This window comes from Salvelinus alpinus, chromosome 35 (genome assembly GCF_045679555.1).
Source record: "Salvelinus alpinus chromosome 35, SLU_Salpinus.1, whole genome shotgun sequence".
NCBI classification, from domain to species: Eukaryota; Metazoa; Chordata; class Actinopteri; order Salmoniformes; family Salmonidae; genus Salvelinus; species Salvelinus alpinus.
This window is the reverse complement of record NC_092120.1, coordinates 17,870,290-17,892,834: the sequence shown is the minus strand read 5'-3', so window position 1 is coordinate 17,892,834 and position 22,545 is coordinate 17,870,290. Positions and strand designations below refer to the sequence as shown.

Sequence of the window (22,545 nt, the reverse complement as noted above, 5' to 3'; positions counted from 1 at the left end):
GAAGCAACATTTCAAGACATCAGTCAGGAAGTTAAAGCTTGGTCACAAATGGGTCTTCCAAATGGACTTAAGGATGGCTTAAGGACAACAAAGTCAAGGTATTGGAGTGGCCATCACAAAGCCCTGACCTCAAGCCCATAGTTTTGTGGGCAGAACTGAAAAAGCGTGTGCGAGCAAGGAGGCCTACAAACCTGACTCAGTTACACCAGCTCTGTCAGGAGGAATGGGCCAAAATTCACCCAACTTATTGTGGGAAGCTTGTGGAAGGCTACCCGAAACATTTGACCCAAGTTAAACAATTTAAAGGCAATGCTACCAAATACTAATTGACTGTATGTAAACTTCTGACCCACTGGGAATGTGATGAAAGAAATAAAAGCTGAAATAAATCATTCTCTACACTATTATTCTGACATTTCACATTCTTAAAATAAAGTGGTGATCCTAACTGACCTAAAACAGGGAATTTTTACTGGAATTAAATGTCAGGAATTGTGACAAACTGAGTTTAAATGTATTTGGCTAAGGTGTATGTAAACGTCCGACTTCAACTGTAAGCTTTTTGTGTGTTCGGAACATTTCAGGGATCTTTTTTTCTGATCATGAATCAGGGGACCAACACATTACATGTTGTATTTATATTTTTCTTCAGTAGAGATGCTGACATGCTAATAACAATGTATTTTTTTTCTTCTTTTTTACAATGTATCATTCTATGAAATAATAACATCTTAGGTTATGTGTGTTCACATTTCCATCCACTATTGTAGATTTCAACTGTATATTTTGAACTGTGCTGTTTCACTAAAGTTCTGAACCTATATGAGGAAGGAATGATTGATAAAGTCATTCAAAATGGGCCCATGTCTTTTGAATGATATGTCAGTGACAAATGTACTGTTTGTGACTTGTGGCTCCTTATGGACAAATGGACACATTTAAAAAAAGGGCTTTGTTGTCATTTCCTGGAGGTTAACCCGCTTATCTATGTAGCTCGTGCCCTCTACTCATCCATAATTTCCTCTTCACAGAAGCGAGGAAAACTGTTCTCTTTCTGTCTGTATCAGACCCTTTTTTATTAAGGCTAATTTTAGTTTACCTTTGACCCTCCTCCATATCTTATTTCTGGCTCCGTGCCTCGCGCCGATACCATTTCTCTTCTCTCAAATCTCTCCTCTTTTACAGTAACTGTTTCCCTCTAAAAAAGATTGCTCTGGACTAATGAAAAGGCTGTCTATTCTCTCTTTGGATGATTATGGAGTTTCATGAAGTTGCACAATGGATGTGTTTAATGGAAATGCCTGTGCTGTAACAGTTATGATTATCAAATATGTTTTATGAAGTTCAGTTTTCAGTTGTCTTTGCAGATTCATATGGATGAAGGATCACTTTCAATAGGCCTTATGTGAAATAAATTATGAAAATACTGCCGTACCAACAAACCCTATTTATTTACTTTAGTTTATTTCACGTTACACTAGCAGTTTTAGCCGGAGAGGGAATATGCGCTCCATCACACGTATTCAATGCCATTTTTAAAAATAGTTTGTTCCCATGGCAGTTTCAGAAGCCCACTCTCTGTAATGTGTTCCAGATGCTCTCCAGATGTGCTTTCCAGCTCACAGACTTCCCGGACCATGCCAGAAGCATGTCGCCAATGCTGAGATGGGGGGAACAGATCTATTGGGCTCACTCAAGAGAAGCCAAAGCCCTAAACAACAAATACTGATCATCAAATCTCATCAAATATCCGATAGTAAATATCTCCTTGTTTTTCTTCCTTCATCCTCTATTTTTTTGTTACTTGTGATAAGTCAACTTGTTTTCAGTTTCAGTATGCTATAAGTTAATGTTCTGGTGTGACTGACGCACTTTTATCCAGCTGCAAAAGTATAATACTGACATGCTTCACTGCGGATCACTTCATTTCAGTGTGTTTGTATTTTCAAGGTTTTAATTAGATTCACTTTAGCACCGAATCTAAAAGACATATCCAAAAATGAGAAAAGGGTACATTTATACAGAATTAACTAATATAGTTTTGTTTTTGTGGACTGAAAGTCAACTACAATGCAGCACTGAATTAACAACAGTAGAACAAAAGTGCCTCCCAATGGACACATGCTGCATTGCAGAATAGTTGCAAAATATTGCTTGCTAAATCACTGGAGTATTATGGACAAGTAATATTTAATATTTTAAAAAATACATAAAATAGTTACTCTTATATACAATGGCAGTTTGCACAAAAGATACAAGTAGTTTGTTCAGTTGACTCATGTTCCCCAAACACTATGCTTCAAAATATTCCCAAACATACCCCAAAAAACAAGAAATATGCTTTTAGAGAAAAATAAGCACTGAGAAACATGGCCCACATTCGATGTATAAAACCAGTCCTCTGTATTGTTGGGTGATGTTGTTCTTTCAATGAATATACAATATCATCAATATAAAAATAAAACGCATTTTCTACCCAAAGGCCGGGATTCAATGCAACGTGTTAATGCACACCACACTATAACATACTTTTAAACGTGATTTAGGTCCAACGTGTGCAGCATTTACCATTTAAACGTTGGGGAAAAGTCCCTTAAGAGACACATTGTCAGTTGTATTGTGCACTACGCTATAACCCACCTTAAGTTAAATCCCAGCTACAAAGTATTTTGGTAGATGTATACAAAGCATTTTGGTCAATTCACTTGGTCTCTTGCCAATCAAGTCCACAATGCCCTCAAACAAAATGGCTGATCACAATCTAGGGCTGGATTCAATCGTTATCGCGAAAGTATCGCGGAAGTTAAAATGTGAAGTTATACTTCGGGATTTTCACAATGAAGACCTTTGTGTATTTCCCCAGAGTCAGATAAACTCAAGGTTAGAGGTAGTTTTGCGAGCCAATGCTAACTAGAGTTAGGGCAATGGCTGGAAGTCTATGGTGTCTACTAGCATGCTAGTAGATACTTCACGTCATTGCACCAACGCTAGTTAGCAAATTCCTTCTAACTGCACGCAGAGACATGAAAATGGTATCCAAGGGTTCATCTGAATCCGGGGAAGTAGACTTTCCAAAATCCCAAAGTATCCCTTTAAAGGTAATTTCCGATGGAGTGTTTACCGTAAACACAAATGCAGGAACATTGCCTTCAAATTTTTTATCAAGCTATAAAGGAGAACTTCCAAGATACTTCAGGGATACGGATTGATTCCAGGCCTTAATGTGGCCTCAACTGGTATGTCTGCAGAGGAAGCAGACATGCATCGTTTCCATCCCCTCTTGCACTCCAACGTCAGGAACATTTTAATTTCCTTTCAAGTTTGTGTTCAAGGGAATGACATAGCAGAGCCTTATGTAGATGTACTGCCCGGTCATGGTGTCAGTTAGGATGAATGTTTAGTCCTAAGACCATCTACTTCCTCCTGCACAGGGGAAACATTGTGTTAATATTCAGTTAAATCAAAAGCTTGTGTTATGCTCCAAACATTGTATGTTCCACTCGACATTCGACAGGTTTGCACTTTAATCTCATAGTCATGGTATCATTTCAAATTCAAAGTGCTGGAGTACAGAGCCAAAACAACAAAAAATGTGTCACTTTCCCAATACTTTTGGAGCTCACTGTAAATATTCCACATACCTGCAGAGCCACACGTTTGTTTCTCTCGTCTCTCAGTTCCTCTTTCAGTTCCTGTATGTCTTGTCTAGAAGGAAATAACAAATATATATATATATATCAATAGATGTCAAAGAAGAGTCGGAAAATTAAGGAATGGTTTACATTTTTGGCAGGAGAGATGTACCCTGGTTAACCCATACTGAAGTGTTTCAACAATGGTGAGCCCAGCATTCAGTCTGGTTTAACCAGGCTAGGAGAATCTGACTGGAAGTGTGCAGGGACTTTTTCCTGTCTTTCCAGTTTTACATTTTGCCTCCAGCACCTTCCCTAATCGTTTTTAAGTGTGCGGTAGATTCTGCCTTTTATCATAGTTGAAAATAGTTGAAAATAGCTTGGTGGAACAACTGAACAAATGGGTTAATGTACCTGATTCCTCAAGTTTTTCCCCTGGTTATCTGGAAGTCTGAATAAATGGGTAATACTACTTACTCGTGTCTGTTTTGCAGCAGCTCCAGAGCAATCTTCAGCTCCCTGACCTCAGCTTGTAGGCTGTCCAGACAAGGCTTCTCCTCCTGGGCTGCTCTGGCCTCCACTATAGCCTTGGGTAGCGCTAGCCTGGAGATTACCGGATTACCAGAGCCTACCGGATTCTTGGGAGGATGTTCAGGCTTGGATGGTGGTGAATGACTTTCTGCAACCTGCAATGTTTAGGCAAGGTATCTCAATGTTTTGTCAAGGGTTGACAGGTCCAGGATTCAAAGACTTTTGAATGAAATCTATTCAATCTCAGTAATTTTATTTAAAGTCAGTTGTTACTTTGTGGCTAATTGATACTTTGAGAGAGATACATTGACGTTATGTTCATTTTGTGTTCTACGTACTTGCCAACAAGGCCTAACATGATGATAGAGTATTCATGTATATGGAATCAAAGTCAATTTTGCAAACCTTCAGCAGTTTAGGCGATTTTTCTGCATCTGTCTGGTCCCTGCCACTCAGAGCCTAGGGTTAGAACAACAACCATGACCTTAATGACGATTCCTTTTTAAGAGTCATTCCTCACATCATGGCCTCACTAACCCTTTATGGCATGCAACTTGTCAAGCCACTTATGAACAGGCCATCTCTCTCTCTCTCTCTGGGCGGGTGAGTTAAGACTTAGTGGGCCAGATGGGCCACGTCATACGAACAAACAGTCTTCAGGGATACTCTGGAGCAATGAAATCTAACAAGGGCCACTATTCTCCACTGATATGCCCCTATGACTGTGATGACAGTGATTCCTCTAGGCAGATATGTACTTGTGGCGTGACATTAGAAAATGACATCAGACTAACCAGAGAATGTATCATCATCTCTATGTCAACCTGGGGTTGTCGGTTCATAATGTCACTGATGTCATGATGAGTGGCATGATGAGTGTTGGGCCACACTGCCCCCCTGTGGTTTCAGAGGGGATGTGGAGTACAACGTGCACGTTTGGGCAGATATAGACTGGTGGAGTCATGACACTAGACAAATCAGGGATTTGCATCCTCGCTATGATAACCTAGGGGTTGTGGGTCTACTGTCATGTGATGTGTCATGTGTCATGTGATTAAGCCACATTGTCTCCCTGTGGTTTCAGAAGGAAACATAACTGTGTGTGGTGTCCATGTTAGGACACACATATGAAAACGACACTAACCATGGATGTGTGACTCTGTCCTAATATGCGATCTGTCCTAAATCAAGTCAAATACAATTTTATTGGTCGCATACACATATTTAGTAAATGTCATTGTGGGTTTAGCGAAACGCTTCTGTTCCTAGTCATAATATGTACACTGTACAGAGGTGCATTCTGTACCATAATAATATTGATAATAATACAGTATGGTATATTGTTGCCATACCTGTGGACCGGTGACGAGGGCTGATGGGAGTCGTCTCTGTGGGGGTTTGGCTCTGTTGGCTGTGGGGTGACTCAGTTTCTCAGGGGACACCTCCACTCCGTCAAACTGGTCCGCGTTGCTCTCCTCTGTACATTTTGGGGAAAGTGGAGGGAGATCGCCATTGTCTCTAATGGGAGAAAATCATTTCAGAGAAATGAAACATTCATTCTTTCAGGCCTACACTGATTGATTCATCAGGTTAACTTGACCCAAATTGCTCTGATGTCGAGAGAGAAAACTGAAAGAGGTGCTTCATTTTCTACGGTGAGATTATCAGTTGATGAAAATTGCTGTGGTTCAGTGTGGAAAAAGTGGTATCCTGTTTCCTCTTGCAGGGTCTTAGAGGCAGGTGCTGATGCACTGCATATTGAAACCTCAGTGAGTTTATGTTTAGCCAAGCATTAAGACTTCCCCTTTCATCGTCCACAACCTCACTAGAACAACAACAAAAAAGACGCCATAGCTTTTAATATACAAACTTGTTTGACATTTGCATGTATAATCTCACATTAATTGTACAAATAAGCAATATGCTTTTAGCCAAGGCCACACTGTCATTGCATTGCCTACAACATGTGACAGTTTATTTAGAAAGAACAATCCGAAAGTCTTTTTATTCGTCAATTTCCCCTCGGTAAAGACGGCCTTTTTGTTTTCCCAGTCGTGTGTGTTTGTGTGTGAGTGCATGCGTGTTTGTTCAGGAAGAAGGAAATGGGCTGCTCTCGTCTGTTTAGGCCCACACTGACTCATCCCAGAGTTTCTAGTGCATCGCTCAAGGTTTGGGAATCCTGGCATTCGGCGTTAAGACATGGAGACTATGTGCTATAGTAACCTAGGCACCGACCAAAACTCTCCTCCACACTCTCCTTCCTTGCCAGTTTAAAGAGAACAAACAGTTCCTGTCTTGACAGAGACCTTTTGCTTTCTTATTATTGGCTTTTGCAAATATATAACTACTAAGGCTTCCATACGAGTGCCCTATTTGTCCATTCTGATCAGTAACAAAGTCTGAAAGCGATGCTTCATGAAGAAATCCTTATTTTACAAGTCTCACTATTAACATTCATACTTGATACTATGGAGTGATATTAGTGTCAACATTGGATTAAGATTGCATTTATGTTGGCACTACTATACCTCCGTACTCTACCTAAATGGTTGGTGTTGACTGAGAGAAAAAAATTGATGTTCTAGAGTCACTCACTTGCTACAACCGAACTTCTGAGGCTTGTGCTTCACTGGAGGTGGTAGTGCAGGTCTACTTGGAGCAGGGAGCTTGACTTTGGTTGGGGGGTTGCTCCTCAGGTCTTTAGTCTCTGGTTTCTCATCTGTATGCACATGTGCACATTTAAGCATTGCTGCTAGTAAGCAAACTGTACTCGTAAGAACTTATTAACAACACACACCTTGTTGCAATTGTGAAGCGTCATCTCCTCTTTTTTTTGAAGTATAATGTAATACAACATCTGGTTAAATGAGACTGCAGATACAGTAAAACTGTACTTTAATTGAACAGGATCAACATGCTGTATCTTACCTTTTGCTTTTGCGGGGCTGCTCTTCTCCATCGCTGAACCCTCTGCTTTGACTAGAAGAACATTAGAGCACAAAATACCCACCATATTATACACGGCCACAGCTATCTATCTTGCTACTGGTGTGTTGTTCTCTTTGCTATGAGAACGGTGAGTGTACAACAGCATCAAGACCCAGACCTAATCATTCTCTGCAAAAATCAATTTAGCATAATTTCATTCAAATGCAATTTAATATTCATGTAGCGCAGAAACGTTGTTCATTTTCTTCCATTTGAGTTTGAAGAAATTCCAACCAGTATAGTGGCATGGGAAGCCAAGATGCTGCATGTCATAGGAGCAGGCTAGGTCACAGCTGTGTCCAATAGAATCCTACAGAATCCAAAATACTGTAGTTACTGTTCCCAAGAGTCTCCCTTGAGAAGGCCTTGGCTTGGGGGTGGAAATAACTTATTTATCACAAAGGAGATCCCTCAAGTGTGAACAGCTACAGCATGTATAATAGACTTATGGGAGTGTCTTTTGACAAAGCACAATATTCTGCCTCTCAATTACCATTAAGAGTTAACCGAGCAATTATAGTGTTTAATAAAAACAAGAAATGATCAACGAGAGTGCAGTGAAGGGAACTGACCACAAAACAGCTAAGTCAATAACATGAATCTGCGTTCTAGCTTTTAGCACAGCTCTCAAGATACAGAGGAAGAACATGCCGAGTGTCATGCTGACATGTAAGACAATAAACCACCAAAAGTGACTGGTGATGATGAATTCCACAGACTAAGAGTACCAATAGCAAATCAATGAGAACAGAGCCTACCTTCTCAGTTCAAAGCACATGTAAAACTCCCTGACCCTTCCACCAATGTGAAGCACTAGAGTTGTTGCAGAGTTGCTGCTTGGGCCGCTTGTGGAAAGCTACTGTGACAGACAGAGCTCTCTACGGTCCCCCACCCTCTGGCTTCCTCCAAGGCATCTCAGCCAGGTCATGTGACGTACTGTATTACATCCCCCTCTCCATCATGGTGTAGGACTTCCTGTGACATAGCTGCAACCCCCCAGTGACACTAGACGCCAATGGAGTAGTGGGAGCGATGGGGTGGGGTGCAGGGACTCAAAGTGCAGAGGCTTGACTCTGGCTGAGATTGTTTGGAGTTGGGATGATATTATCTCCAAATGACTGTTAGGCCTCTTAATGTTTGAACTCAAACAGCAAGATATGAACGTTTGTGAATGTTCAGCGAGAGCGAGTGCCTCAAAATGTCAGTCAAAGGGGTCATGTGGCAATAACAAGCTTTCTTTGAGTATTTGTGCACTGATTTTATCATCAAAAAGAAATGATGTGATTGAAATATTGCATCTTAATGTTGTGTACCCTTCATATTCAATTAGAAAGGCTTTATATATTTAAAGCTGGGAAGAAACATCCAGCCTAACAGCTAACTAACAGGTAGTGTCTTAAACACAAGTTGCACCTTCAGCAGAAGTGTGTGTTTGAAACAAGATCTGGTGCCCTCAGAGAAAACCTGCCTGTGAACCACATCCTGCTATGTGTGGCACTGACAGTCTCAAGATTGGACTCTCACATCCTCTTCACTGTTTAAGGCAAAACATGTGTCACATGCTGTCTATCCCTCCCCACTGGGAACAAACTGGTTGAATCAATGTTGTTTCAATGTCGTTTGTCAGCGTATTGTGAGACGGAATCTACATGGAAACGACATTGGATTTGAAAAAAGTAATCCACGTCAACTGTTGTTCTGAGGGTGAAGTTACAATCACAGGATTATGTTATCACCAAATCTCAACATAAAATAAGTTCAATTTGTAACTTTTAAACAATGTCAGATCATTAGGCTAGGCAGCACCTCCTACTGGATAACTTATTTATACCTTGGTCTCCCGTCCAGGGTTTTAACGAAGCTCTGCTTACAGTACCAGTCAAAAGTTTGGACACTCCTTCTCATTCAAGGGTTTTTCTTTATTTGGACTATTTTCTACATTGTATAATAATACTGAAGACATCAAAACTATGAAATAACACACATGCAATCATGTAGTATCCCAAAAATATATTTTAGATTTGAGATTCTTCGAAGTAGCCACCCTTTGCCTTGATGACAGCTTTGCACACTCTTGGCATTCTCTCAACCAGCTTCATGAGGAATGCTTTTCTAACAGTCTTGAAGGAGTTCCCACATATTCTGAGCACTTGTTCACTGCTTTTCCTTCACTCTGCGGTCCAACTCATCCCAAACCATCTCAATTTGGTTGAGGTCGGGTGATTGTGGAGGCCAGGTCATCTGATGCAGCACTCCATCACTCTCCTTCTTGGTCAAATAGCCCATACACAGCCTGGAGGTGTGTGTTGGGTCACTGTCCCGTTGCAAAACAAATGATAGCCCCACTAAGTGCAAACCAGATGGGATGGCGTATCGCTGCAGAATGCTGTGGTAGACATGCTGGTTAAGTGAGCCTTGAATTCTAAATAAATCACAGACAGTGTCACCAGCAAAGCACCCCCACACCATCACACCTCCTCCTCCATGCTTCACGGTGGGAACCACACATGCAGAGATCATTCGTTCACCTACTCTGCGTCTCACAAAGACACGGCGGTTGAAACCAAAAATCGCAAATTTTGACTCATCAGACCAAAGGACAGATTTCCACCGGTCTAATGTCCATTGCTCGTGTTTCTTGGCCCAAGCAAGTCTCTTCTTATTATTGGTGTCCTTTAGTATTGGATTCTTTGCAGCAATTCCACCATGAAGGCCTGATTCACACCTTCGCCTCTGAACAGTTGATGTTGAGATGTGTCTGTTACTTGAACTCTGTGAAGCATTTTTGGGGCTGCAATCTGAGGCTGATAACTCTAATCAACATACCCTCTGCAGCAGAGGTAACTCTGGACCTTCCTTTCCTTTCCTCATGAGAGCCAGTTTCATCATTGCACTTGATGGTTTTTGCGACTGCACTTGAAGAAATGTTCAAAGTTCTTGAAATGTTATGGATTGACTGACCGCCATGTCTTAAAGTAATGATGGACTGTCGTTTCTTTTTGCTTATTTGAGCTGTTCTTGCCATAATATGGACTTGGTCTTTTACCGAATAGGGCTAACTTCTGTATACCACCCCTACCTTGTCACAAAACAACTGATTGGCTCAAACGCATTAAGAAGGAAAGAAATTCCCGAAATGATCTTTTATTAACAAGGCACACCTGTTAATTGAAAAGCATTCCAAGTGACTACCTCATTAAGCTAGTCATGCCAAGAGTGTGCAAAGCTGTCATCAAGGCAAAGGGTGGCTACTTTGAAGAATCTCAAATATAAAATATATTTTGATTTGTTTAACACTTTTTGGGTTACTACATGATTCCATATGTGTTATTTCATAGTTTTGATGTCTCCACTATTATTCTACAATGCAGTGGTGGAAAACGTACTAAATTGTCATACATGCGTGGAAGTAAAAATACCTTAATAGAAAATGACTCCAGTAAAATACTACTTGAGTAAAAGTCTAAAAGTATCTGGTTTTGAATATAACTTAAGTACAGTGGTGGAAAAAGTATTCAATTGTCATATTTGAGTAAAAGTAAAAACAAAAGTAAATGCTAGACATCAAATTACATATTTTAAGCAAACCAGACGGCACGATTCTCTCTTTTATATATCAACCCAGCATAATGCAATATGACCTTTGTAATACAGTAAAAGTCTATCTTACAAACTAATGTAGCATTCATCCTTAAAATGATTAACACATCCATGGCCGCTGTGAGGTTACTGTAACTATACATGTCTTCTTATGTAATCATATGTTCAAGATAGCACGCATAGGTTGTCGCAGGTCTGTGGAGAGCTTCACAATTGCTGTAATAATCGGTTCAGAATTTTGAACGGCATTGACAACTTATTATCCACATTGAAATGACGTGGTGTGCCCAGTGGGTCTATTCCTTTATTGAACAACATACAGTCATTAAAAACTCAAAAGGGAACTGTGTCTTCGAGATATACCACATAGATAGCAGGTCAAGAGAGGTCAAATTGAAACAGCTTTGAAACTTCAACAATGAACAATCATTTATGCTACCCAACTTCATTGAATATGCTATAGATAATTGAGAGGCAATAAAAAAACTAGCATCCGAAATAGGGACGATCGGGAGCTTCCATTTACATCATACAAACCACATTTTAGATTGTTGAAGTATCTAACCTGTTACCAGTGACATCCGTTAATATAGCTGTGGTTGTGTGAATTTGACGCCGAAATCGCTGAGTATTCTGGGGCTTTCCTGCGTTAAATTGGTCTTTAGGGGGGGGGGGGGTTTCACTTACATAAGATTTGCCTATGTAGCCTGGACTGAGGAAATGTGAGTGTGTCTGTGGCCTGGTTTGCTAATAAAAACCTCATTGTAGTTCGGTTACAGACAGCTGACAGACAGACAGACAGAGTGGATGTGCCGTTGTCACTCAATTTTAAAAGCTAATTTGACCCTTAGGGTCGCCACACTCCCTCAACCTGAGTATTACATTTTTTGTGACATGCCTATGTTAATGTCAGTTTTCCATCTACAAGAACAGTATTTGTAAAATGCAAAGACCGTGATCTTGAAATATTCAGGAAGCCATTTGGACCACACAAAATCTCATATTCAGCTGCTAAAACAACAACCTCACACACCCTAAAACCTGAACACCGTGCCAGACTGAACAAGCACCACCGCAGATGTACACAGTAGCAACCATAGCCATTTCCTTGTGTGAGAATTCTCTAATTCAGCTCCCATTAGCATCTCAAAATCACAAGACAATCTATGTTGTCATATTGGTGTTCATATTGGTGTGCCACAGATTGGTGTCACCATAGAATTAGGAATTAAAATACTAACACACTAATACTAATTAGAATAGTCATTTAATAGGATCTCTATGGGTGTCACAGTATATTTTGTTGCACCAGTTATTATGTTACACCTCATAAGCTCCATCGTCAGCATCTAAATCACAAGACATTCTGTACTGTCATATTGGTGTCATGGACTAACTGGTGTAACAGTATATGCCGTTGCACTGGTCTCGCTGTTAAAACAGGAAGTTGCTGTCTTTACCTGAGCGTCTTTCCGTGCCACCGCGCGCAGGTGGTTGGCTGGTGCTCCCAGACTGGAGGAAAAGCAATGGAAAACACAACAGGTTGGATCAGTCTCTCTTTGCTGCCTATTTGCAGCAACACACACCCACTGATTAGAGCACCCATTGATGCGAGCGGCCATTCGTATTGTCTTTTACTGTTTTTTTAAATATTTTTTATATATAAAATGAATACAATTCAAAATAAACTAACACACTCTTTCCACAGACGGAAATTTAAAGTCATTGACTCCTAAACTGCGGATGTTGAAGAGATCTTTGAGTCAGAAACCTTTATAAGTTAGTTAAGTAAAGGTTGGCAGGTAGCCTAGTGGTTAGAGCATTGGGCCAGTAACCGAAAGGTTGTTAGATCGTGATCCCTGAGCTGACAAGGTCAAAATCTGTTATTCTGCCCCTGAACAAGGCAGTTAACCCATTGTTCTTAGGCTGTCATTGTAAATACGAATTTGTTCTTAACTGACTTGCCTAGTTAGCATTTCGCTACACTCGCATTAACATCTGCTAACCATGTGTATTTGACAAATAAAATTTGATTTGATTAGTTAAACAAAGGTTATATAGAAAATAAGAAAAACTTGACTGAGAATGTATTTTTATGTTAGCCAACTGTAGATAAAGGGCTTTGTTTTTATTGACCTGTTGCGGTCTAATAAAAAGCTCATGTTTATTGCTGGTTGGTGTCATAGCTGCTTAGGTCAGTGTAATGTAATGGCTAAACCTCCCTGGAATGTGTGGTGGAAATTCCCATTCACAGGGCTACAGCGAGACTATTCCTGGGAATGTTTCCCTCATTCCCTGCTCTAACTCACTTGGAGACCGTCTATCGTCGGTATCACCATGACGAAGTTGTCGGGGAAAAAACCTCTGCGTCCGTTCAGCTCTCCCTCCCACCAGCCCTCGTCCTCTGTTTCCTTCAGAAGAAGAGATTGTGTAAAGAGCAACTCAAAGAACTACACATAGTTGATAAAACGACAATGTCCACGAGGACAAGTAATCTGAACATCTGAGAGGTTAACAGAGGGTCAGGGGAAGCATGGTCATTGCTCACAGTGGACACTATTATTTGATCTTCAAAGTTATCATAAACCTCCCTTTTCCACTTATATAATTTAGCAGTGGTGGAAAAAAGTACTCAAATATCATACTTGAGTAAAAGTAAAGATACCTTAATAGAAAATGACTCAAGTAAAAGAAAAGGTCACCCAGTAAAATACTACTTGAGTGAAAGTCTAAAAGTATTTGGTTTTGAATATACTTAAGTACAGTGGTGGAAAAAGTATTCAATTGTCATATTTGAGTAAAAGTTAAAAGTTAAAGTAAATGCTAGACATCAAATTCCTTATTTGAAGCAAACCAGACGGCACAATTCTCTCTTTTATATAAACAGTGCCAGTCAAAAGTTTGGACACACCTACTCATTCAAGGGTTTTTCTTTATTTTTACTATTTTCTACAATGTAGAATGTATTGTGGCACATATTTTCACGGAATTGCTCACAAGTCACATAACAGGTTTGTCTGGTTGAAGAGGAGATAAAATATTGATGAAATTGTATAACCAGGTTTATTCTAGTCCAAAATTGGAGCATTATATTCTTGATTTTGGCCCCAAAAGGCATAAAGTCATGAAGGTACAGTATATTGTATTGGGGGAACACGGACGACAACATTAGTACAAAGACCCAAACCTTGGTGATGACTGTAACAATGTCTCCCTTCTTTAGATTCAACTCGTCCTCGGTCAAGGCTGCGTAGTCGAACATGACTTGACAACATTCTTTCACTGAGTAGACATAAAAGAGAGAATGGAGTGTTATAAAGAGAACCTAAGCAATGCATGGCTGGAATAGTTTGGTTTTAAAATTATGTTGTAAAAGTATGGATACCTAAAAAGAAAGTTACTCAAGTAAATGTGAAAGTCACCATGTAAAATACTGCTTAAGTAAAAGTCTAAAAGTATTTGGTTCTAAATATACTTTAGTATCAAAAGTAAAAGTATAAGTAATTTGTCTTGTTTTTAAAATGTACGGATAGCCAGGGTACACTCCAACAGACATCATTTACAAACAATGCATTTGTGTTTAGTGAGTTTGCCAGATCAGAGGCAGTAGGGATGACTACTTGTTCTCTTGATAAGTGTGTGAATTGGACCATTTTCCTGTCCTACTGAGCACTCAACATGTAACGAGTACTTTTGGGTGTCAGGAAATATGTATGGAGTAAAAAGTACATTATTGTCTTTAGGAATGCAGTGAAGTAAAAGTAAAAGTTGTCCAAAATATAAATAGTAAAGTACAGATACCCCCAAAAACGATTTAAGTAGTATTTTAAAGTATTTTTACTGAAGTACTTTACACCACTGATCATGACTAACCAATCGACAAGGAAGAATATCAGTCCATACATCCATATATTTTTTCTGAGAAGGATATGAACTGTGAAGCATTGACAGGAACCTATTTGAACCATTCATCTCTTACCACATTAAACTGTGACACCAAGCCAGAGTTACTGTCAGAGTTTCTGTGGGCCCACACCCACATAGCCTATTGGGTAAACTGCGGGAATTACTGACTGTCACATGCCAATGATGTGGCTGTCTGTTCTTTGTGGACACCTGCCTAAGTGGTAGTTTGGTCCAAAAATAGAACACTTGTCACAAGCAGAGGTCTCACTGTTGTTGTAGTACATCAGAACATGTCTATATTCAGTGGAGCCATTGCTTTGCAGTTTCATTCAATGTATCAAAAAGTATCTCCCACAAGGAGGATGAATTTGATGAGCGGTACAAGGATGGGCCTTTTATTTTACAATTTAAAATGTATTTCAAAATGCAGTCCACTCATTTATACGAGCTACATGAAGTAGGAATTAGAACTATAGAAACTTACCATTTTTTGTTTTGTTCCTCACACTCGTCCTCTGAGGTAGCTTTGTCTTAACAAAAAGACAAATGTATTATGGCATCTCACAACTAGTTTTTCAGGAGAGAATAAGTCCCATATGTATTGTATTTTGATTTATCCAGCATTCCATACCTCTTTACTGAACATTGTATCTGAGAGTTTGGGTCTGGTTTTGCTCTCGTTATGCTTAACATCTGAAAAAGATTGAGGAGGAAGTTCTATAAGGATATATTGATATTGAAGTCCACTCTCAGAACAAAAAAAGGCCATGTGAAAAATGTGCCCAACCCACCTTTTGGAGAGACAAATATCTCTTTGGTGAAGTTTGATGGAAACGCTCCCACTTTACCACTTTTCATTCCCATCCACCACCCATCTTCAATCTGTCAGGTGTTAAAAGAGAGAGGTAAAAGAGAGAGAAGTAAAAAGAAAGAGAAACAGAAATTTAAGAATAGTACAGTGTAGCAGAGCATATTTCACCAATCATCCACATGCATTGGAATTCTCAAAACAGGTTTGGTCAGCATAATGTCTACAGATGTAGGCTCTTCATTTGATCATCCTGTTGCAGGAGAACTTTCCTGTTTCCAGGAAATGAAAAACTCTGAGTGTATTTGAGGTTTAAAAAGGTTTCTGAAGTTTGTAAATTCCCCTATGAAATGTCCATTAATTATAATCCACATCAGTGGAGGCTATATGAGGGGAGGACGGCTCATAATAATGTCTTGAACGATGAAACCATTACCACGAGCCCGTGCTCCCCAATTAAGGTGCCACCCACCTCCTGTGATCCACATAATATCTATAATTTCCTGTTACTGTTGCAGGATTATTTTCCTGCTGTAGCAAACTGGCTCAAATTAAGATCCTACATCTGTACACACCTCAAAGTGAAGTTGGAATGTGTGCGAGAAATGTGATTTCTCAGCATAATCTTGGGGAAATATCACAACGAATATGCATTGCTGAAATGTCTGTGCGACAATTTGGTTTTCTGAGCTTTTGGAGGGGTGATATTTTAGTATCATATCTAGCTAGGCAAACAAGATAAATGATTTGTGGTTGCTCCCTCATGCTCATGCATTTGCCATTAGAGAGATGATACAAAGAAAGTAGATATGATATGACACTCCAATTATGAAGTAAAAACATAAACATATCCTTCTAAATAGAGCAGCTAATGTTCCCTCCAAGAACCTACAACTAATTTACACTGATACTCTATAGCAGGGGTCTCAAACTAATTTGGGTCTAGGGCCTCGTTAAATTGTCTTGTGGGATATTTGTTTGAGATTCCTTCTCTAGTATGTTTGCAAGTGTTTTCCCATCTATTGATAATCTAGTGTCAGTAATGATATTTCAGCTTGACTTTTTCTGAATAAACACCAAGGCCTTTGTAAACCAAACCAGTCTCCTGTAGCATATTTGTGCCTGAACAACACATATGTAAAGCAAGGTTACAGTACAGTACCTGGGCAGCAAAATGGATACCAAACATTACAGTTTGGAATTTGCCCTGGCATAGTGAAAAAGTTTCTGTTCAAGTAGTTTTTAGGCAAGGACTATACAAAACAAAATGTCAGTACCACACACACCCATTGCCTACAACCAACCTGCAAGTAAGAAAATAATGAAAAATGTACCTTACCCACTGCTAGTACTAGTGCTAACCTGTTTACCTGGCTTTAGGCATTTATGTCAATGTTAGCTATGAAGAAACCCTGCAACACCAAATACAAAAGTGTAGTGGACACCCAGAGGCGTACTACCTCTTTGTTTTCTGGATAATAAAGAAGCAAGATCCTTATCTCTGTTATCTGTTTTCTGACAAAGAGGGTGTATAATCTACAAACATGAACAGGCCTACATATCTGGTATACTAAAATCACCTCCAATCGCAAATATTATTTGGGATTACAAAATGACCACACATTTTCGAAGCTAGAGTTCTTATCAATTGCCCTGAATGTAACTAATTGACAGACATTGTAAACATTCCCCAAACCCTTGTAAACACCACTAAATGGACAACACAGTTACAACGCACTTACCCATGACTTCTTAGGAAAGCTTTACTCTCTCTTCTAGACTTTTAGGTAATTCCTCTTCAGAGGACAGACAGACACCTCATATGCTACAGGAGGAGAACTGAAAGAAAGTGAGTGAATTGCCCAAGAAGCAAAGCTATATATGGCTAGCCAGGGCCCTCCTTCCCTCTAGTCAATCATTAACATCTACTTCGGGCTAGTCATGACAAGCCACCAGCCAAGAGGAGCACGGGTCAAAGAGAGCAAGCGAGAGAGTAAGAGAAGGAGAGAGAGAGAGAGAACAGGTGGGACAGGTTTCTAATTGAAGGAGAGAGACAAAAGGCAAGGGTGAAAAAGAACATGACCACATATTGTCAGCTGTAACACATTGTATGGGGAAAGAACAAGACAGTCACAATAATTGTGTGTGTGTGTGTGTGTGTGTGTGTGTGTGTGTGTGTGTGTGTGTGTGTGTGTGTGTGTGTGTGTGTGTGTGTGTGTGTGTGTGTGTGTGTGTGTGTGTGTGTGTGTGTGTGTGTGTGTGTGTGTGTGTGTGTGTGTGTGTGTGTGTGTGTCCTTCTAAATAGAGCAGCTAATGTTCCCTCCAAGAACCTACAACTAATTTACACTGATACTCTATAGCAGGGGTCTCAAACTAATTTGGGTCTAGGGCCTCGTTAAATTGTCTTGTGGGATATTTGTTTGAGATTCCTTCTCTAGTATGTTTGCAAGTGTTTTCCCATCTATTGATAATCTAGTGTCAGTAATGATAAAAGCAGCACTTTACCTCTCTGAGGATCTCAATGGTCTCCCCGACAACCAGCTCCAGCTCATCCTCATTCAAGGGACTGTATGCAAAGGCCACCTCACACTTCCTTGTTTGTTTAATCATCCTTGCTGCATGAACAAAGCATTGTACCAGCACATAATTAGTCAAGACTGCTCTTATTATTGTAAAATGATAGTTAAAACTAATGATGAATAGAAATTCAGTAGAGAAATTCAGAAGTAAACAAATACAGAAGTCTCAATATGATAACTTATAGACTCCAGACTCGGAGCATGACTAGAAAAATCGAAGCTTCTTTGTGTTGTAACTAATTGAATCCCTCAGAGGGATTGTGCTGTAACAGTAGACTATGGTTTTTATCTGTTCCTTCTTTGTACATTATAATTAAGCTTGGTGCTAGCAGGCAAGGCTGTATATCTACACAAGGCCTTTAATTACTTGTTTTAGCCTGTCTTGCTGACAACGTGTGTGTATCTTGATGAGCACGAACCAAAACACTTCCATATTTCAGTACAAAACAGGGTTCATGTTTGACAGACTGGGAAACATACCTGGAAATATTAATTTTCACAAAGTTTGCTGCTTCAGTGTCTTTAGATATTTTTGTCAGATGTTACTATGGAATACTGAAGTATAATTACAAGCATTTCATAAGTGTCAAAGGCTTTTATTGACAATTACATGAAGTTTTACATTTACATTTAAGTCATTTAGCAGACGCTCTTATCCAGAGCGACTTACAAATTGGAAAGTTCATACATATTCATCCTGGTCCCCCCGTGGGGAATGAACCCACAACCCTGGCGTTGCAAGCGCCATGCTCTACCAACTGAGCCACACGGGACCACGGGACCAAGTTGATGCATAGAGTCAATATTTGCAGTGTTGACCCTTCTTTTTCAAGACCTCTGCAATCCGCCCTGGCATGCTGTCAATTAACTTCTGGGCCACATCCTGACTGATGGCAGCCCGTTCTTGCATAATCAATGCTTGGAGTTTGTCAGAATTTGTGGGGTTTTGTTTGTCCACCCGCCTCTTGAGGATTGACCACAAGTTCTCAATGGGATTAAGGTCTGGGGAGTTTCCTGGCCATGGACCCAACATATCGATGTTTTGTTCCCTGAGCCACTTCATTATCACTTTTGCCTTATGGCAAGGTGCTCAATTATGCGGGAAAAGGCATTGTTCATCACCAAACTGTTCCTGGATGGTTGGGAGAAGATGCTCTCAGAGGATGTGTTGGTACCATTCTTTATTCATGGCTGTGTTCTTAGAAAAAATTGTGAGTGAGCCCACTCCCTTGGCTGAGAAGCAACCCCACACATGAATGGTCTCAGGATGCTTTACTGTTGGCATGACACAGGACTGATGGTAGCGCTCACCTTGTCTTCTCCGGACAAGCTTTTTTCCGGATGCCCCGAACAATCGGAAAGGTGATTCGTCAGAGAAAATGACTTTACCCCAGTCCTCAGCAGTCCAATCCCTGTACCTTTTGCGGAATATCAGTCTGTCCCTAATGTTTTTCCTGGAGAGAAGTGGCTTCTTTGCTGCCCTTCTTGACACCAGGCCATCCTCCAAAAGTCTTTGCCTCACTGTGCGTGCAGATGCACTCACACCTGCCTGCTGCCATTCCCGCATCTGAATCAACTTTAGGAGACGGTCCTGGCACTTGCTGGACTTTCTTGGGCACCCTGAAGCCTTCTTCACAACAATTGAACCGCTCTCCTTGGAGTTCTTGATGATCTGATAAATGGTTGATTTTAGGTGCAATCTTACTGGCAGCAATATCCTTGCCTGTGAAGCCCTTTTTGTGCAAAGCAATGATGACGGCACGTGTTTCCTTGCAGGTAACCATGGTTGACAGAGGAAGAACAATGATTCCAAGCACCAGCCTCCTTTTGAAGCTTCCAGTCTGTTATTTGACTCAATCAGCATGACAGAGTGATCTCCAGCCTTGTCCTCATCAACACTCACACCTGTGTTAACGAGAGAATCACTGACATGATGTCAGTTGGTCCTTTTGTGGCAGGACTGAAATGCAGTGGAAATGTTTTTTGGGGATTCAGTTAATTTGCATGGCAAAGAGGGACTTTGAAATTAATTGCAAATCATCTGATCACCCCTCATAACAATCTGGAGTATATGCAAATTGCCATCATACAAACTGAGGCAGCAGACTTTGTGAAAATTAATATTTGTGTCATTCTCAAAAAGTTTGGCCACGACTGTACATGAACGTGCAATACTGTTAAAGACGTCCTAACAGCAATTTTGAACTTTTACTGTTGAAGAGTGATAGCCAACCGTAAATACAGTAAAGTACACACACTAAAGGCTAAAATAATATATTTTTACACAACTGCAAACTTCAAGGAGAAGAGCATTCAATGAGTTGGTGTGATGGGAATCTGTGATGTCAACAGCCACCTGAGGAATAATAGAGGAGCAATAGAGAGCAAAAGGGGAAAGGTCCACTGCCTCACTTGTGCCATGTCATGAAAATCAGGTGTTAAATGACGTGAAAAGGAAACTGGAGTGCCAACCGTGTTTGAGAGTGGGGTTTCAGTGCATTTATGTAAAAAAAAATATATTTCACCTTTATTTAACCAGGTAAGCAAGTTGAGAACAAGTTCTCATTTACAACTGCGACCTGGCCAAGATAAAGTAAAGCAGCGCGACAAAAACAACAACACAGTTTCACATGGGATAAACAAACGTACAGTCAATAACACAATAGAAAAATCTCTGTACAGTGTGTGCCAATGTAGTAAGATTAGGGAGGTAAGGTAATAAATAGGCCATAGAGGTGAAATAATTACAATATAGCATTAACACTGGAGTGATAGATGTGCAGATGATGATGTGCAAGTAGGGATATAGGGGTGCAAAAGAGCAAAAATATAAATAAATAAATAATAATATGGGGATGAGGTAGTTGGGTGTGCTATTTACAGATGGGCTGTGTACAGGTACAGTGATTGGTAAGCTTCTCTGACAGCTGATGCTTAAAGTTAGAGAGGGAGATATAAGTCTCCAGCTTCAGTGATTTTTGCAATTTGTTCCATTCGTTGGCGGCAGAGAACTGGAAGTAAAGGCAGCCAAAGGGGGTGTTGGCTTTGGGGATGACCAGTGAAATATACCTGCTGGAGCGTGTGCTACGGATAGGTGTTGCTATGGTGACCAGTGAAATGAGATAAGGCGGGGCTTTACCTAGCAAAGACTTATAGATGACCTGGAGCCAGTGGGTTTGGCGACGAATATGTAGCGAGGGCCAGCCAGCGAGGGCCAGCCAACGAGAGCATACAGGTCGCAGTGGTGGGTAGTATATGGGGCTTTGGTGACAAAACAGATGACACTGTGATAGACTACATCCAATTTGCTGAGTAGAGTGTTGGAGGCTATTTTGTAAATGACATCACCGAAGTCAAGGATCGGTAGGATAGTCAGTTTTACGAGGGTATGTTTGGCAGCATGAGTGAAGGAGGCTTTGTTGCGAAATAGGAAGCCGATTCTAGATTTAATTTTGGATTGGAGACACTTAATGTGAGTCTGGAAGGAGAGTTTACAGTCTAACCAAACCCCTAGGTATTTGTAGTTGTCCACATATTCTAGAGGTGGCGTAGAGGTGGATCAGAGAATCACCAGCAGCAAGAGCAACATCATTGATATATACAGAGAAAAGAGTCGGCCCTCCAATTGAACCCTGTGGCACCCCCATAGAGACAGCCAGAGGTCCGGACAACAGGCCCTCCAATTTGACACATTGAACTCTATCTGAGAAGTAGTTGGTGAACCAGGCGAGGCAGTCATTTGAGAAACCAAGGCTATTGAGTCTGCCGATAAGAATGCGGTGATTGACAGAGTCGAAAGCCTTGGCCAGGTCGATGAAGACGGCTGCACAGTACTGCCTTTTATCGATGACGGTTATGATATCGTTTAGGACGTTGAGCGTGGCTGAGGTGCACCCATGACCAGGATTCGAAATGGTCGGTGGTCTGTTTGTTAACTTGTCTTTCGAAGATTTTAGAAAGGCAGGTCAGGATGGATATAGGTCTATAACAGTTTAGGTCTAGAGTGTCTCCACCTTTGAAGAGGAGGATGACTGCGGCAGCTTTCCAATCTTTGGGGATCTCAGACGACACGAAAGAGAGGTTGAACAGGCTAGTAATAGGGATTGCAACAATTTTGGTGGAACATTTTGGAAAGAGAGGGTCCAGATTGTCTAGCCCAGCTGCTTTGTAGGGATCCAGATTTTGCAGCTCTTTCAGAACATCAGCTGTCTTGATTTGGGTGAAGGAGAAGCAGGGCGGACTTGGGCAAGTTTCTGCGGGGGTGCAGAGCTGTTGGCCGGGGTTGTGGTAGCCAGGTGGAAAGCATGGCCAGCCGTAGAAAAATGCTTATTGAAATTATCGATTATCGTAGATTTATCGGTGGTGACAGTGTTTCCTGGAGGGGCTCTTACAGTGTTCCAAAACTTTTTGGAATTAGTGCTACAGGATGCAAATTTCTGTTTGAAAAAGGTAGCCTTAGCTTCCTAACTGACTGTGTATATTGGTTCCTGACTTCCCTGAA

General features: G+C 40.6%; 1 protein-coding gene across 2 annotated transcripts; it reads right to left on the bottom strand.

Moving 5' to 3' along the window:
• Positions 1-2,171: 2,171 nt before the first annotated feature.
• LOC139564181 (SH3 domain-containing kinase-binding protein 1-like) lies at positions 2,172-18,098 on the bottom strand. Of its 2 annotated transcripts, none has more exons than XM_071383441.1 (14): positions 17,971-18,098; positions 15,449-15,539; positions 15,289-15,374; positions 15,142-15,187; positions 13,939-14,033; positions 13,061-13,162; positions 12,212-12,263; positions 7,092-7,142; positions 6,759-6,882; positions 5,516-5,681; positions 4,569-4,622; positions 4,110-4,318; positions 3,642-3,705; positions 2,172-3,423 (listed from the first exon to the last, which is right to left on the bottom strand). In XM_071383441.1, the coding sequence occupies exons 1-14, from the start codon at positions 18,073-18,075 to the stop codon at positions 3,385-3,387; spliced, it is 1,284 nt and encodes a 427-aa protein (XP_071239542.1). In that variant the 5' UTR covers positions 18,076-18,098; the 3' UTR covers positions 2,172-3,384. The 2 variants fall into 2 exon arrangements, with proteins under 2 accessions (XP_071239542.1, XP_071239543.1); XM_071383442.1 differs by having other exon boundaries at positions 15,289-15,350.
• Between the last annotated feature and the right edge of the window lie 4,447 nt (positions 18,099-22,545).